Source organism: Lichtheimia ornata (genome assembly GCF_029851405.1).
Source record: "Lichtheimia ornata isolate CBS 291.66 chromosome Unknown scaffold00117, whole genome shotgun sequence".
NCBI classification, from domain to species: domain Eukaryota; kingdom Fungi; phylum Mucoromycota; class Mucoromycetes; order Mucorales; family Lichtheimiaceae; genus Lichtheimia; species Lichtheimia ornata.
In genome coordinates this window covers 43515-61706 of record NW_026695437.1, presented here as the reverse complement: position 1 = coordinate 61706, position 18192 = coordinate 43515, and the positions used below count along the sequence as shown (strand labels likewise).

Sequence of the window (18192 nt, the reverse complement as noted above, 5' to 3'; positions counted from 1 at the left end):
ATCTTGTCCCTTTGTTCTTATTATCACTTTTGCCTCTATACATTTCACTTCGCGTACTAGTCCTCCCTTTTCTGTTGGCTCTCATGTTTTCATCCAACCTTCCTCCATTTTGGGCAACGCCAAACACAACAAGTATCGCCGTCCTTACTCCAACGACCCTTATGTCATTACTCGTCAAGTCGGCTCTGATCGCTATGACTTACAACATCTCAAGTCCAAGAAGACTCTCACCAACATCCATGCTTTTCGCCTCAAGCTTATTCCGTCAGACGACATGTCTTCCTCTTAGCCCCCTGGATGTTGTGATTGTTGGTTTCTCCGCTTGCCTATGTCAATGATTCTCCATGTCAATGTCTTCCCTTGTTTATTTGCCTTTTGGTTTCTCCTTCAATCGCAGTATCATTATATAAGTCATCATTCGTAGTACAATAAAGAAGTATCATATTATCTCGCTGTATAAGCATTATCTCTCCTTCATCATCTTCCTCTTATCTTGACCATTGAATTCCTTCCATTCTTGGTTAAGCTTCCTTACAGGTCAGCCTCTTTATTACATAGTCTCCTCTTCTTATATAAGTGATATTACAGGCATAATCGATACATCACCCTCGTCACACTTTTTTTCACCAAGGTATTCCCCGAAATACAACCATCTTTTCACCATAATCATCCATTGGATAATTGGTATATCAACGTGCATAACCATTACATCCCCAGGACATTACATAGCGAGTGTGGGTTATACATTGGTGACGATGTGTATCCATCCAGCATAACCATGCCAACAGTCAATCACCATAGCCTCATGTCACCATTAGGACCATGCAATGGGGAAGCACACTGAGAGTCGATTCAATCGGAGTTGACAAGTGCCGGCTAATCTATTGGGTTATGCAGCAGGTGCCAGTGCTGACGCTGCCACACCTATACAGGGATCGCTCACACTCCTCCGGCATCCGAGCGCACATACGACTAAGGTATTGAATCGCAAAATATTGCGATTGGGAAGGTTAGATACCCATGTTGCATATACAAAATCTTGAGAATTCCACTGTTTCTGTCACTGGCGGAGTTTGTTAAAACACAGCTACTTGCTTGATTCATGCATCCAACAGCTTCAGTGAAGGATTGCAACGACAATGAGCATAAGAAAAGTACTGTATTAGTGCTGTAAATGTCTCCAGCTTTTTTTTCTAGTTTGAATCGTAAGGGTAATCTTTGGTGAATTAATGGTGAGTGTTGGCTATTAGCATGATGGGGGCTTTTTAGTGATCAATAACGAGATTGGTGTGGTGTTCAAGTAATAAAAAAGCAATGGCATACACTGATAGCGTTAAAAGATTATGCGTCTTGTTATTATAGCAAGGGTACAGAGTATATGGGTAAGTGCGAGCAAGTTTACAATGTTCATATATAAGCTAAGACATGTACGGGGTCATTCATATTGAATCGTCAGATTCTTGCTATTGTGGGCACAAGGATAGAAAATGAGAAAAATACAATAAGACAATAAAACAAGAAGTATCTTGGAACTGATGTTTATTCACCTAACCATTATCTCTACTTAAATACTTTTCATCGTGCCCATGTCAGTGTCAATTATTCATGCGTTTCATTCATGCGAGTGTTAATCATGATATGGGTATCTTTAAGAAGCGGGGTATGGAATAGGATAAGCGACCGATAACAAGGATCGAAACCCAAGTCGTAAGATCAACCCCTAGTTATTCACGTTTACCACAGCTATAGCGAAATAAAACGATCAGCTCCATATAAAATAAAACTATACGAGAATAATGACTCACTTGGTGTTCATACGTCTAACCAGTGTTGCTGTGATGGTTGGATGTGCGCGTGGAAGATCGCTAGAGATGACAGCTAAGTAAACCAGTAACATACGTTAATAATTCGTCCTCGTAGTATACCTGTTTAGTACGACGATCGTTTTGGTTGTTGACATCACGTCGTTTCTGTGGCAAGCTATTGGATCTTGTGTGTCGCGGTGTAGGTTCAACATTCTCATCTCGTTCTCGAAGAGGGGTAATCTCCCCCGCCTCTTGAGCCGAGTCGTCTTCGTTTGTAATCGTTTGGCTCTGTCGTTGGTGCTGTTGTTGGCTCTGAGTGCGATTACGATGACCGATTTTGCTGTGCCAATGATTGGAGATCACGTATTGCATTACCCAATCTGCCGTAGCTCGATTGACAGGGATTCCAGCCGTAACAATGCCCTCGGCGGCCAAACCTCTGAGTTCACGACGACGCTTTTGATCAAGCTTTCCCCATGATGGAATCTCATCGGTTCCGGTTTCTTGTCGCATGTGGTGAATAATAGCATCAGTTGCATATCTCACGATCCTTTCCATTTCCTGCTTCAACGCGTTGACCACTTGATCGTTGCTTTCTTGGCCTGTTGTTTGATGGTCCTTAATGAAGTTCACGATATCGCCGATCTTCAATGAGCGGGCATTTCCATCAAGGTTGGATGGCAAAGGTATGTTGCTTTCATTGTTGTTTGTGGCTGTACGTACGGGCGTGTTCATACATTCATTGATCTCGTTGACAGCTCTCAACAATTCGGCGATTTGCTGTCTGTTGAATTGGCATCCAATACACGTTGAAGCTTATTGTCGACGCGTTCTTGAAACTCGTGAGTTTGCTGTGTAAGCTCAACGATTGCCGATTGTAGTTCTTCAAATCTCTCTTCCGCAGTCGCGCTTTGCCGGTGCAATTCCTCGACGACATCCTGGTATTTTGGTGGCATTTTAGCTTTGTCAATAAGGGTTAGCTCAAGTTGAAAAGGAAGTATGTAACAACTTACTGAAACTTCACAACGCGAAAGAGGTAGAAGGTTCAACCAGAAATCATGCACGGCGGTGTTATCTCCTCCCGCTTGTTCTATTTTAGCTCGCATCTCTTTCTCTCGTTTCACTCTCTACTGCAACATGTCACGGTGTCGACACTGCAATCGTATCGCTGCGGCATCCCAATGGAAGATCCACGAGCGTCAATGTTATGCTGAATGGGCTAGTCAACGCTTAATGGAAATGGAGGAAGAATCCCTTACCAGTCAAGGAAGAACAGGTAATAAGAGTGTGGTTGTCTAATGGGAGCATACGGTCTGTGACATAACCTAACAATGATATGGGTGCAGAGGAAACCATTCCTGAAGTGTCTATCAGCGGCAGAAGCAGTATTGACAATTAAGATAACAACAGCGACGATGCCAACATCGAGGAGGATGGTAGCAACGAGGATGACAGCATCGAGAACGATTCCAACGAGGATGACAATTACGAGGAGGATGAACACAGCGAAGACGAGCACAATGAGTATGGAAGCAGTGAATCCAATAGCTTGGATACTGATGTCTCAATCAGGTACTTTTATCTCCTTCTCTTTCCACACAATGTCAAAGCAAATACTCATGTTCATTGTCTTCAATAATGGAGATGTCGCAATGGATCCCATTCGTGGTCAACCAATCGTGGTCAACCTTGAGAGTCCTGAGAGCCCGGATTTCATAACACGCAAAAGTATGGAGTTTTACCCTCTTGTTAAAGAGCTGGGTGTTTCTCGAAATGGCATTGATTCTATTATCAAATGGGTGAATACATACGTCAAAGAACCAGGATTTGGTAAGTAATTACGAGCACGTTATATGTGAACAGCTAATAAATGACATGTTTGTATGTATCAGATGCACATGCCAACCTCATGTCGTACCACCTATCCAAAAAGAACATGAACAAGATTTGTCCAGTTCAGCCTAAGGAGTATTCAATATGCCCAAATGGTTGCTGTATTGAGGCGTCAGAGCAATGTGGAGGGCGACTCAACTGTACCAAGCCTAGCGACGACCACGACAACACAACAAGTGTCAGCAGGAAGATGTCGGTTCTCCCGTTGTCTCAACATGTTGGAAGTTACTTCCTAACGCAGCATACCAGAGAATTGATCCAGCACCGGACGATGCGAGACCACAACGAAGGCATTTATACGGATGTGTTCGATGGAAGAGCTTATTTGGATAATGTCTAGCATTTCACCGGCGATGACGACATTGCTATCGCATTGTATACCGATTCGTTCCAACCTTACAAGAATCGTTCATATGCCCTTACATTGGTTATGGGATTGGTGCTAAATCTGCCACCTGAAGAGAGGTAGGATACATTTGGTATTGTGATAACATTAGATCTCACATTTTTTTCCCTTCAGGTACAAGAAGGAGAATATTTTACTACTCGCAATCATCCCAGGCCCAAAGAAGCCAAAGTTCATTTACACTGCGCTGGATCCATTAATCAAGGAACTCGAGATCTTGGGAAAAGAAGGATTGGTCGTCAACGTTGGTGAAAACCGTTATACTCTCAAAGTGCACGTGCTCTTTACCGGTGGTGACATACCAGCACTTGGAGACTTGGTAGGAACGAGCCACACTTCATATTACGGCTGTCGTATGTGTATCATAAGAGGAACAAGATCCGATAATCGAGGGAATATCGTATTTACCCCGCATCCAAATACGACCTTGTTACGAAGCATTGATTCATATCGTACGGGAGATAGTGTAAGTAGGCATCATCCATGTTATCTACTACTATATCTGTTAACCAGAGATGTAGGTGCATGGCTTAAAAGTCGCTAGTCCACTTGCTGAATTACCTTGTTTCCATGGCCCGTACTTTTTCGCTATCGATGAGATGCATTTAATCGGACACGGCATTGCGAAGCAGCTATGGAAGTTATTATGCGGTGGGAACGATGATGAAAGACCTCTATCATTACAACCAAGATTCATAAGGAAGATTGGATCAACAATGGCAAATGCGAGAAGCTCGACTCCAACAGCTTTCGAAGGGGTATTCATAGGTATAGTTCATTTATATATATAACGAGGTGAAGCATCACTATTGATATTAATCCATTTGTTTAAGATATTGAATCGCATTCAGGTCTCGCCCGAGCCGTTGACTGGATGATTTTCGTCTGCTACGTTGTACCAACTCTCGTTATTGAAATGATCCAACTCAAATACACCGACGTATCACGAGGCAGCAGCACCCAGACCGACATTCTCACGAAAAGCAAGGTTGCTCTTGTAGCATTATGGAAAGCTTGCATGATATCACAACGATACACTTTGTCAGGAGAAGACATCATCGTTTTACAGCAGTAAGTCGTTCTTTTATACAATGTATCAGACAACTTATGGATTTCGATGATAGGAACATCAAAATATGGCACGACTTCTTAGCTACAAGTGGTTACGAAGATGTACTTTCTATCAATCAACATTACTTCGGCCACCTTCCAGATATGATCCAGCATTTAGGACCGCCAAGATCCTACAGCGCACGTGTACAAGAGCGAGTGATTGGAATGATCAAGAAGCAAATTGCATCGCCTTCCATGCCCTCCGAAAATAGTACCAATGTGTTGATTGACATGACACAAATCACACATTATCAACGCTACATTTACGCATCAGATGCTGACGAGCATATGCATGAGGTTGCAGCAGCAGCAGAACCACCAGCCACACCACCACCACATTTACAATACATTGAACAGCAAATCGATGATGATGACGGAGGCACAATGATCATGATGAATATCGCAGAGCCCATCAGCATCGAAAGCGTTTCTCGAGATCAAGCAGTTGATATTTGGATGTTATTGGACAATTTCTACAGAAGACACAACATCGAAGCAGGAGACAACATGGATCAGAATATCAGTATTGGCCAACAAGCTGTCATTCGTGGCAATGAAATTCACGACAAGAAACACCAAACGCCAACATGGGACTCAAAGGAATACCTTCGCTAAGTGTTGTATCAAGCAAGGAATAAAGGTAGACAATAAGTCAGTGATACGAAGATAATGATTGTATTTAAGATATACTCGATACATGCGTATTTATATTCTATGGAGTGAAACTAGCTGAGATGAGACGACGGTAGACGCACCATTCATGGTGCGGTATTAGATCTGTTAGGCTGTAGGTAATAATGCTAGAGGTTCAGGATCTGTGTGAGGTATCGGTGTTCCTGATGCCAAGTGGCAACCGATGAATGTGAGATATCATTTGTTCAAGTCTAAAACACACATGTTGGATCTTTATTGGGTATGATGGATAGCCTGAATACAACACTAAGCTAAGCCTTCCCGTGGACTTGCGAGCGCGCAGAGGAACATCGACCAGTGATAAATTGGTGTGGCAAGATTTTTTTGGTACTATTATTATGTTTTTCGCTCATGTGAATCAAGGAACAACACGACTCCTCTGTCTACTGGATCTTGAGGTCGCTATTGACAAGAACGACGCCGGCATACCTATATACAAGAAGAGTGTTGCGAAGAGAAGTCGCAAAGACACGCAGCCATACATCACTCATGCACATCATTTGGATGCTATCTCTATGAAACTTCCCTCCATTGTTGACAATGATATGTTTTATTGCTTATACGACGCGTTCGATACATATATACCTGGCAATATAACAAGAATTTAATAAATATCCATATACTCGCCAACACAATAAGCTATTAGCCCATTATTCATCCACTTTTCATCATTTGGTCATTTTGGTGATATTGAGGTGATATTTGGGTGATAGAATTCACCCAAATCCTCTTTAAATCACCAATGGTTAAAATGGGGGTATTCAGGTTGTATTTGGGTGATTGCTGTAACCGAAAAATGACCAGCGGCAACCAAAGGTGATTTCTCGGTGAAATGAGATCGTTTTCAGGGGATACGGTCACCAGCTTTTCACCCATATTGTAGCATTCACAACTACAAGATATGCTAGTTTCACTGAGATTACGACATTACGATTATAGACGAGCTCATGTCTTAGATACGATATAGCTTTAGCGTAGTTTAGATGTATGTGTATAAATACAAGTGTTGTCGACGACCCGACAACGACAGTCTTTTTCCACCGAATCTCTCTTGACTGTAAGTAAGACGACCTTCATGTATCCCATTTAGTAGCTTGCTATCCTTATCTATCTACGATTGATATGGGACCTGCAATGCTACACATATCACCATTGGGGGTTTATTGGCGATGTTGGTTGTAATCTGGTGAAAAGATCACCCAAATTTAACCCATCAAATTGGTGATTGGCAAAATCACCCATATTTCCACCAATATCACCGAGTATTCACCTTTTTCACCCAAATTTTCCCGTAGTGCTAATCATTGACTTAGCTAATCATTATAGATTTTCAAGTCGATTCACTTACCATTGAACTCCGAATCATCGTGATCCAAATCGCTACGTTCCCGTTTGACCTCTGTATAGATGAATTCTTCATCTATATCATCCGAAGAAGTAACCTTGTCAAAGGATACTTCTTTTAATGCCTTGATAATGCCACCCCAGAGGTCCCCAGCATGCTTGCGACGGAAAATGAACTCGGCAACACGATACTTCATGATCGGAGCTGTTCTGTGGCGGGCCTTAATAATGGACTTGATGCCATTCCAGGTTCCTAAATCATATGACGAATTATTAGCATATAAGAACAAGATCATGATTATATGTAGTACTTTACACACCTTCGATGGTATTTGTATGAACACCAGCTGCAGTCTTGAACTCCTTGGCGTGGTTGACAGTCTCATGGCGGTAGCGTTTGCCAGGAATACGTGCGAGACCATTGTACCCCTTCCAACAGTCCGTTCGAATTCCGCTACCTTCTTTGATGTAATTACTCAAGATGAGGTGCAAAGTATCCTTCTTGCGATCTTCGACGGTTGTCACAAAAATCTTGCGTTCAGGAGTACGCTCGACACCGCCAACAACCCACACACCTTCAACACGATGGCCTTTGTGGCTTTTACGCTTCCCAAATTTGGATTCATCCACTTGGACAATGATGCGATTGCCATCTTCGTCAATGCCACCTATAACAAACATTATGTTCAATACATGATTACACATACGTTCTTACAAGCGATTGTCACCTACCAACAGATATATCTTCGTCTTTGATGTCGGCATTCATCAAACGATATAACAAGCGCACAACGGCACGAATGGTTGGTGCAGATACACCCGTCAGGTCCTGAATAGCCTGGAATTCCAACTTGTAAAGGTAGAGCCACACAATTCCAAGAACTTGATGCATGCCGATCTTGAGCCCCGAGAAAAAGCTTCCTTCACGAATAGACTTCTTTTGATGGTTGCAGCTTTCAGATGGGCGATGGGTGCACTTCCATATGAGGTTTGGTGGTCCATCTTTCTTGACTTCAATCAACCTCATGTCAATTCCAGCCTTGCACTTCATCGACTTGCAGTAAATCCCTTCATCGTATAACCATCTGCATAGAGACTAATACTTGACTACTTTTATTGCCCAAATAACAAGTAAACAAAACTTTCAACAGTCAAACTATCAGGAAATTTGCTTGTGAAATCCCAAATGGTTTGAGCACGCTTTTGCTTAGTATGATTCTTAACAACAGGCATAATGATCAATGAATGAAAGAAAGAAGAGAAAGAGAGAGTAACACCCATCGGGCCCCACAGCCACCTGAAAAGTTTTCACTTACGAAGTCACAACTTCCAAAAAAATGTCGTTATCGTATGGCTGATTAGATCAGTGGCCAATGATATAACTTTTGGTGTTGCTATGATAAGTGATGATCTTTTATTGCTAAGGATGTTCACGATATATATATGTTCAATATATGGACTCTATGAGTGATGTGGAAGATGCTAGTAAAGGGTTTCTAGTAATTGCCAGCATCAAAAGGAAAAGGGTTCTAGAAGGAACGAGCAAAAGCTAGGTCACGTGGTCACATGACCTACAACAATACCCCCTCCCGAAAATCTTGGTCGCCCTCGACCAACACGGAAGCGATAGCATTGGCAGCATCTGTAAGCTGGCGCCAACGTGCTCTTGTAGCAGTGGGGTCGTACCATGTATCAGGATTACAATCGGCCTTGTTGATATGAATGGGACGTAAACGATCAGTGTGCAGTCTGTTTGGCATTGCGAGGTCGAAATTCGTCTAGTACCAGCTTGCAGAAATCAATCCAAGTGCTTGCATCATGTCCAACAATTTCTCTTGTACGCCACCATGTGTCAGCATCTCTTCGAAAAAGATTGATGGCATATTGGACTCGGTCACCTTCATCCATTCCAGTCACATCAGCATAACGTTGTACAGATCGTAACCAGCTTTCAGCAGCATGTGGGGTTCTTGTTCCATGATAAGTGTCCGGTTCTCGTAGCTTGGGTCTAAACATTGGGCCTCTTTGGTTCTCCTGGTTCTTGAGCATTTGGGTCAATGCTGTTAGCGTACAATTCAAGGATCCGCACAATTCAAGGACACAAAATTGTACTAGTACAATTCAAGGACAGGCATTCTCATTACACAACAACATTATCCAAGTGCATGGATGACTGCAACACCCACATACAACCATACACAGCCTCGGTTGCTGGTGTGGGTGCGTTATGACAAGCATTTCAAACATCCAAACCTGGTATGTGATTATCATTGCATCTGGTATTATTGTTTGTTGGTTTGATGTAAAAAAGGCTAAACAAGATGGCAGGCAAGATACTTGGGTAGAAGATTGGCCATATTGTGGGGGTACCAATTGGAATGTCCCATGAGTTGAAAAATAGCGTCCGTCACGTTCGCGCAATTTTATACAAGGTGCCCTCTGCACAAAGTGAATACCCTCGTTACAATGTTTCTAGTACCCATCTTTTTGGAAAACCATACTGAAGGCGTCTCGTTTATATACCTCAACAGAGATAAAAATCAACCTTTATTAAATAAAGATAGCCCATACAAGTACCATTATCCTTAGGACTCATTCAATAATAACATCGGTCTGCTTGCTTTATTGAAGAATACTAAAGACGATAGAATGGCTGGTACTCGATCACAGAGAGCTCTATACTAATACTAGGCCCCGAATACGCTTTGTCGTTGCATAGATCCTTTATAACGGCCATGATCGTCAACATCCTGAAATTGTACTAGGACAATTCAAGGACTCAAAATTGTACTAGGGCAATTTTGAATTGTACTAGGTCAACTTTGAATTGTACTAGCTCAATTTTGAATTGCACTAGGACAATTTGGAATTGTACTAGTACAATTTTGAATTGTACGGATCCTCGAATTGTAAGCCAACAAATGCCGTCAAAATAGCCGTATTCATATCTTGTCCTTGTCCTTGTCCTTGCCGTTGTTCTTGTTCAATGCCTTCCATAATAAACGGTTGTCGATTTGTAATTTGAGATTCGTCGTCAGACAATTCAATAGGTTCCGGGATTGGTTCACGATATTCTTGAAAAGCTCGATTGTTCAAAGGCGATGGATGATTAAAAGTCATCAGCTACCAATTGTCGTTATCGTATGGCTGATTAGATCAGTGGCCAATGATATAACTTTTGGTGTTGCTATGATAAGTGATGATCTTTTATTGCTAAGGATGTTCACGATATATATATGTTCAATGTATGGATTCTATGAATGATGTGGAAGATGCTAGTAAAGGGTTTCTAGTACCGGATTTCCCAAAAGAAGTAGAACATGAGGATAATGATTTCGTGGTTACGGTGGTTGTTTTCGTGGGTGATGATTATTTATTCGTGGCTAATGACAAGTGAGTTCGTGGGTGGTGGTTTTTGGTTTCGTGGGTAACACTTTTGGTTTCGTGGGTAGTGCCTTTTGAATTGGTGGGTAATGCTTTTGGTTTCGTGGGCGAGGCTTTTTATTTCGTGGAGGATGACTTTAATTTTCGCGCAGGATGACTTTAATGTTCGTGGGTAGCGCTTTTGATTTTGTGGGTGACCATAAACCATTCTATGCAACAGCGTACATCAATCAGCAAATCTTATGCAACGTTGACTAGCAATGCAGCGTATGAAACCTTCATCATCACCCACGAGATCAAAAGCGCTACCCACGAACATTAAAGTCATCCTGCGCGAAAATTAAAGTCATCGTCCACGAAATAAAAAGCCTCGCCCACGAGACCAAAAGCATCACCCACCAATTCAAAAGGCACTACCCACGAAACCAAAAGTGTTACCCACGAAACCAAAAGTGTTACCCACGAAACCAAAAGCCACCACCCATGAACTCACTTGTCATTAGCCACGAATAAATAATCATCACCCACGAAAACAACCACCGTAACCACGAAATCATTATCCTCATGTTCTACTTCTTTTGGGAAATCCTGTAATTGCCAGCATCAAAAGGAAAAGGGTTCTAGAAGGAACGAGCAAAAGCTAGGTCACGTGGTGTCGTAGCAAGCATCATACATCCCGTGGGGCCCAATCTCAAGTTGCAAATACAAGTAACACATCACTCATTTTGGTACCACTGTACCCATCATTTTGTATACACATATATATAACTCTAAAGCATGCTATGAATAAAGGATAACTCTCTTCTACTTTTAAGTCATCTCACGTTTTGGCCATTGGCGTATCAGCCAAAATAAGAGTATCGACATTTGGTAGCTGATGAAAAAGTTCGATCCACACAAGCTATCTTTCACCCAATATCGTCCACCAGCCTCGGATATAGAAGAAGAAGATTTTACAACACGAACTGAACCATCGTTTGAGATGTCGAACAACCCAACTTCAGGACAAGGAGGGCAAAATCAGCCCGACTCATCCCAAGACGTTATGCAGCAACTTTTGACAACAATGACACAACTACTACTTAAGCAACAAGATACAGGGTTCAGCATCAAGTTACCGGCACCAGAGAAATATGACGGCACCAGGTCAACCAAGGTTATTGAAAACTGGTTCGCATCAGTGGAACGATACCTCAGCTTGAGCCAGCATCAGAACAACCCCGATATATGGTACATGTATGCTGCCTCATACTTTAGCGACAACGCACAAACATGGTGGCGTCGTCAACAAGAAGCAAAGGTGCGGGTGGGATCCTGGCAGCATTTTAAGGAGATGGTGCTCAATGAATTCAAACCTAAAAATGCTCATCGTGCTGCACGAGATCGTTTAGCTATGTTGAAGCAAACATCAACCGTTTCAGCGTATCTAAATGAATTCCAAGACATTTGGTTGGAAATTCCTTCCATGACAGATGATGAGGCATACGATCGTTTTTGGCGAGGATTGACACCAAGGGCAAGAACAGATGTGATGAAACCTAATCACCCAGACTCATTTGACAAACTTGCACAAAGAGCAGTACATGGGAAGCTGCCGAAGAGACCGAGATTGCTATTGCTAATGGCCTTCCAAGACCTGAAACTTACGTTCGACCTACCTTGGCAGCTCCATCCAACACTGGTGTAGCACCTATGGACCTCGATGTGATCCATACACACAATCCTTCTCATCACCAAAGTTGGACCAATCCAGGTGTAATGTATCACAACAATCAATCAGGTGGATACACAAACTCGGGCATCCCATATACTAATGGGTATCAAGAAAATCACCCAAGTCTCTATTACCATTGTCGTATTTCAAGTATCAATATACCCGAGATCCATCACCAAGTACAAGATGACAAGTCAAGGTATCACAACGACCACGCTTATCCCGCAAGAGGACACCTTCATGTAATTTTCCCACGCATACACTCAAAGTTAATTACACCACGAGCCCCATCAACTCTATCCATCATCTTGTGTTTCCCCACATCCTTATTTGTAAATCCCATCCTCATATGGCACCATCACACAAGTATCATAGAAACGTATATAAGACATGTTGTAGTTGTAGCTGGCAACAGCAGTTGAATACAGTATATTGATTCTCAACGTACTTTCACTTTCTCCATCATCTTCTTTTTATACGTAATATCTCAACCATGGCCAACATCAAGGACAAGGATCCCAATATCATCGTGGTAGACAACAAAGTGGTGGATTTCAACCTAAGCACAACAATGGGCCAACATGTTTTAATTGTGGGGGACGTGGTCACATGGCTCGTGTTTGCCCATCAGGTCGCAAGCCGTCGGGAAAAGCGCAAGCGCGGTGGAAGTAAAGGGAGCTCCATCGCGCGTAAATCAACCATCATCATCCCTACACACAATGCACACCACCCCTGAGGTGCATGAAGATGACAATCTTATCGATTTATCCGATGACAAAGCAATTCCTCCACAACCATACACTGCAGCCAACTCCAAAGATCATGCTTACATTGAAGAATTGTGTACAATAAAAGAGTCTGAATTACCACTCTATTCGATGACGTGCAACAATCTTTCCATTTCGGTGTTGATTGATTCGGGTGCCACTTGCTCATACGTATCACCACGCGTGATTGATGGTTTACCAACAAAAGTGATTTCAGGTCGTTCAGTGGAAACAGCAGGAGGCCACACCATGCCTATTACCACGCAAGTCACTTTACCTTTAAACGCTGCAGGCTACGTTCATACCATTGATGCATATGTCCTCGAAACCAAGTTTGATCTTATACTTGGGCACGATTGGCTTAAGCAAGTGGAACCAACACCGGAGTGGGGAATCGATACTTGGCGCATTGACAAGGATGGTCAACAATACTTTCTACATCCACAGCATGATCGCAACATTCCTGATCTCGCATATTTAATATCACATCGTCAGCTGCAACGATATTCGCGTGCTAAAAAGGTTGATGACTTATACCTTGCATCCTTGAAGCCCAATGAGTCTAATGCATCCGATGAGGCATCCATCAAAGCATTGCTTGACGAGTTCAAGGACATCTTTCAAGACAAGTTGCCAGGCTTTCCACCTGAACGTGAGGTGACACACATCATTGATACCGGGGATGCTGAACCGATAAATCGACCACCATTTAAGATGAGTCCCTTGGAGCTAGAAGAGCTACGCAAGCAATTGAAGGAGTTATTGGAGCTACGATTGATTCGACCCAGCACATCACCTTGGGGTGCCCCTGTTCTCTTCGTTCGCAAGAAATCAGGTGAACTACGTATGTGTATCGATTACAGAGCGATTAATCAAGTTACTAGACGTTATGGCCACCCATTACCACGCATTGATGAGTGCTTGGAACAATTGAGTGGTGCCCAATACTTCACCAGCTTGGATCTCAAAAGCGGCTATCATCAACTCCGCATTCGTGGTGAGGATGTACCAAAAACCGCTTTTAACACTCGCTATGGATCTTTCGAATGGCTCGTCGTTCCCTTTGGGCTACGCAATTCGCCTGCTTTGTTTCAATCAACCATGAATCGGATCCTTAATGACTACCTTGACGATTTTGTTATGGTGTATTTGGACGACATCCTGATCTACAGTACGAGCAAAGAAGAACATGAGATCCATTTACGCAAAGTCCTTCAACGACTACGTGACGAGAAATTGATCGCCAACATCAAGAAATGTGAGTTCTTCAAAAAAGAATTGGAGTTTCTTGGTTTTCGTATATCTGCTGGGGGATATCTACCATCACGCACAAAGGTCAAAGCAATCCAAGATTGGCCGAGACCAACCAATGTACACGAAGTGCGTCAATTTATTGGACTAGGCTCACATTACAGGCGTTTCATGCGCGACTTTGCTGCTATAGCCTCACCTTTGACTGATTTGACTAAAGGCACAGGGACCAAAACACGACCTATTGAGTGGACATCGGAATGCCAGCAGGCTTTTGACAAGATCAAAACATGCATGACCCAAGCTCCAATCCTGGTACCACCTGATCCAGACAAGCCCTTTGTTATCGAAACGGACGCCTGTGACTATGGTGTTGGAGCCGTGTTGTTACAAGAAGGATCGGATGGACTTGCACACCCTGTTGCCTTTGAATCCAAAAAGCTATCACCAGAGGAACGCTCATACCCAACTCAAGAACGGGAAATGCTTGCCATTCTTCATGCTTTACGTGCATGGCGCTGTTTTATTGAAGGACGGCCATACAAAGTCTTTTCAGATCATGATCCCCTTACCTATTTCCGTTCCAAGACCAAGCCATCATCTCGCCTTGCTCGTTGGATGGGTGAGATTGAGTTATTCGACCGAGTGATCCTCTACAAACCAGGGAAGGAAAATTGTGTTCCCGATTTGCTATCACGGCGTGATGGACCCGATTGTGCTACGGAGGAGGTATCCATGGAACCCGATTACTTATATGCGATCAAATCAGTGCAAGATACAGATTGGCCAAAATTTTATGCCAAATCACCGGATCAATGGCCATTAGTGCTAAAGGACCTTTTGGAAGAAAACAAGCACAAATTCGTTGCAAGGGATGGTCACGTATATCGTATTTTTCGCAATGGTGATAAGTATGAGGAACGTAAATATGTCCTATTTGCCAGGCGAGCCGACCTTGTTCAAGATTTTCATGAATCAGTGGGACATGCGGGTAAAACGACCGTTGTTGACCTTATGACGAAGCGTTGGTGGTGGCCGTTCATGCGAAAGGATATTCAAGAATGGCTAGCAGCGTGTTCGGAATGCCAACTTGCAGCAAGAGCGGATCGAAAAACCCATCATGCACCAATGATACCACTTGATGTTCCACCACCTTTTTCGCGATGGCATTTGGACTTTATTGGTGAGCTCCCAACAACAAGTAGAGGTAACAAATGGCTACTCGTTGCTGTGGATTATGCTACAAACTGGTGCTGTGCACGTGCTGTTCCCTTTGCTACGGGTGAAGCTATCGCTGATTTTATATACGAGGAGATTGTACTACCATTGGGATGCATGCATGAAATTGTAACCGATCGTGGAGCCAACTTTATGTCCGGGGTTTTGGCCAACTACCTTGGACGACTAAAAGTCAAGCACAAGTTCACTTCAGCTTTTCACCCTCGTACCAATTCCAAGGCAGAGCGCACCAATGGCATTATAAAGCAAATGATCCGGAAATATGTACATGGGCGAATCCACAAGTGGGACGATTTCATTCAGCCAGCCATTTTTGCATGTCGTATACGAAAGCATCGGACCACAGGGTTTAGCCCTTATTATTTGGTTTATGGTCAAGAACCGAAGTTGCCAGGTGACGAGCTACCACCATTCCTTTTGACATCAACATCGGACACCGATACTACAGTCGAAATTGTTGCCAAAGGACGTGCACCTGAGGTTAAGGAATTACGCAAAGCACGCTTACTAGCAGAAAAACGACTCAACGACAATGCTGCTCGTGACAAACAACGCTGGGACTCACTCATGAAACCTCAAGTTTTTGCTATCGGTGACTTTGTACTCTTACGCCATGAAAACAAATTAAGCTTGGAGTACAACTGGAAAGGCCCATACAAGATTTTGTCTCGCAACCTCGACACTCATGTTTACCAAATACAAGACCTTCAAGGCAACACGTATTCTTCTTGGGTCCACACCGATCGCCTCCGCCCCATTTCCATCCATTCACCTACTCCCTCTCAACCTTGGTACGACCCAACTCACTCTCGCGCTATTATTCGTCAAGAAACATCTACCAATTCTCTTTCATAATTTGTTCGAGGACGACCAAAAGTCTCGGGAGGGGATAAATGTCGTAGCAAGCATCATACATCACGTGGGGCCCAATCTCAAGTTGCAAATACAAGTAACACATCACTCGTTTTGGTACCACTGTACCCATCATTTTGTATACACATATATATAACTCTAAAGCATGCTATGAATAAAGGATAACTCTCTTCTACTTTTAAGTCATCTCACGTTTTGGCCATTGGCGTATCAGCCAAAATAAGAGTATCGACAGTGGTCACATTGTCGGTCCAAATCTGAGCTGGTAAACCAATGGCCAGAGATAGAAAGACTAGTACACTGAATAAAGTACAGACGTAAGATAATGTTTTATTGTATCAGAATGAGGGGATATTTATATGTGTTGGCTATCTATGATATCGAGGGCGCAGTCAAAGAGATGGGCTTGGCAAAGGTGGCGAAGTAGAAGATGGGCTTGGTGGTGTGGCGGTGTCAATGGGCTTTGCATGATTGCAAGTAGAAGATGATGAGGCGTAGCTTGCCAAAAGAGATTGCTCAGCCAAAGGCTGCGACAACATGACCTACGACAAAAAAAGAACAAAATGTCGGATGATATTTTAGATTTGTAATGTTGCACATGCTGCGGTGCTGAGCAGCCTTTATAAAAGGCTGCTGCAACGCCGAGAATAAATCTTTAGCTTTTGATCCGGTGAATCATAGTTCTTGTCTATATTGAGCGGGTAGTTGTAAAGAGGTGTTTACATCCCTGGCTACGGTGCCATACCGCCAGACGACGCAAAAGGATATACGACAATTGGTAGCTGATGAAGTTCTTTCCCCTTGCCTGCTGCTTCCTCTTCACCCTCCGTATCAAGTTCTCTCAAGGTCGTTTCTCCAACGCAAGCTGGTTTTTGTGCTCGTTGTGCGGTGTGCTTTTGGATCTCTGTTGCTTGTCCTTCCTCTCCTCTTTGTGCAAAATCTACTATCCTTTGGTCTCGTTGCTTGGTCCTCTTTGTTTTCTCGTTTTTGCTTTTGTGCCGTCGTGAGCCCTGGCCGAGTAGCCAATAAGTGCTCTACTTTCGTTCTTGCCCGTGTGCCGTCTTGCTTCGTGATCTGGACGTTAAACCTTCTTCGTGGTCTTGTCTTTTCGTTTTCGTTTTCTTTTGGTGCCCTGCTATCGTTTCTATGGTGATTGTGTACGAGGACGTACGACAGTTTGGAGGGAGGATAATGTCGGATGATATTTTTAGATTTGTAATGTTGCACATGCTGCGGTGCTGAGCAGCTCTTTAGCTTTTGATCCGGTGAATCATAGTTCTTGTCTATATTGAGCAGGTAGTTGTAAAGAGAGGTGTTTACATCCCTGGCTACGGTGCCATACTAGGAAATGATCAAGGAAGAATAGACCAACATCAGAATGGAAAAGGAAGCGTATCAGCAGCGACCGCATTGGCTCTTTTCAACCAACGTATTGGTTACAATGCTTACTTATGGATGAATGGATGCAATCAAGCTCAGTCAGAGGTGACCTTGAAATGTCATTTTTGGTTACTTGGCGTCGTCAGGAAGGTGGACCATGTCACGTGGGTACGGCTGAGGATGGATTGGATGGATTGGATGGCAAGGATAAGGGCTTGTATCTTTGACGAAAGGTGGTTTGCCTCCATGGATGATATTGGAATGCTGGAGTCAAGGCGCGCACAGCAACTATTTTGCAATCATGTATGAAGACGCTTGTGACGGCGCTTA

At 43.2% G+C, this 18192-nt stretch overlaps 4 protein-coding genes across 4 annotated transcripts; all 4 read right to left on the bottom strand.

Moving 5' to 3' along the window:
- Positions 1–1820: 1820 nt before the first annotated feature.
- O0I10_012257 (uncharacterized protein) lies at positions 1821–2761 on the bottom strand (the record flags this gene model as incomplete). Its single annotated transcript, XM_058492197.1, has 3 exons — positions 1821–1865; positions 1926–2518; positions 2572–2761. 3 exons carry the CDS (start codon positions 2759–2761, stop codon positions 1821–1823), a joined length of 828 nt encoding a protein of 275 aa, XP_058337060.1.
- Positions 2762–7250: 4489 nt separating this feature from the next.
- O0I10_012255 (uncharacterized protein) lies at positions 7251–8487 on the bottom strand (the record flags this gene model as incomplete). The annotated part of the gene is made up of 4 exons (XM_058492196.1): positions 7251–7507; positions 7575–7922; positions 7987–8339; positions 8384–8487. The coding sequence occupies 4 exons, from the start codon at positions 8485–8487 to the stop codon at positions 7251–7253; spliced, it is 1062 nt and encodes a 353-aa protein (XP_058337059.1).
- A 504-nt stretch (positions 8488–8991) lies between these two features.
- Positions 8992–9303, bottom strand: O0I10_012254 (uncharacterized protein; the record flags this gene model as incomplete). The annotated part of the gene is made up of 1 exon (XM_058492195.1): positions 8992–9303. One exon carries the CDS (start codon positions 9301–9303, stop codon positions 8992–8994), a length of 312 nt encoding a protein of 103 aa, XP_058337058.1.
- Positions 9304–10128: 825 nt separating this feature from the next.
- O0I10_012253 (uncharacterized protein) lies at positions 10129–10374 on the bottom strand (the record flags this gene model as incomplete). The annotated part of the gene is made up of 1 exon (XM_058492194.1): positions 10129–10374. The coding sequence occupies one exon, from the start codon at positions 10372–10374 to the stop codon at positions 10129–10131; it is 246 nt and encodes an 81-aa protein (XP_058337057.1).
- Positions 10375–18192: the final 7818 nt, after the last annotated feature.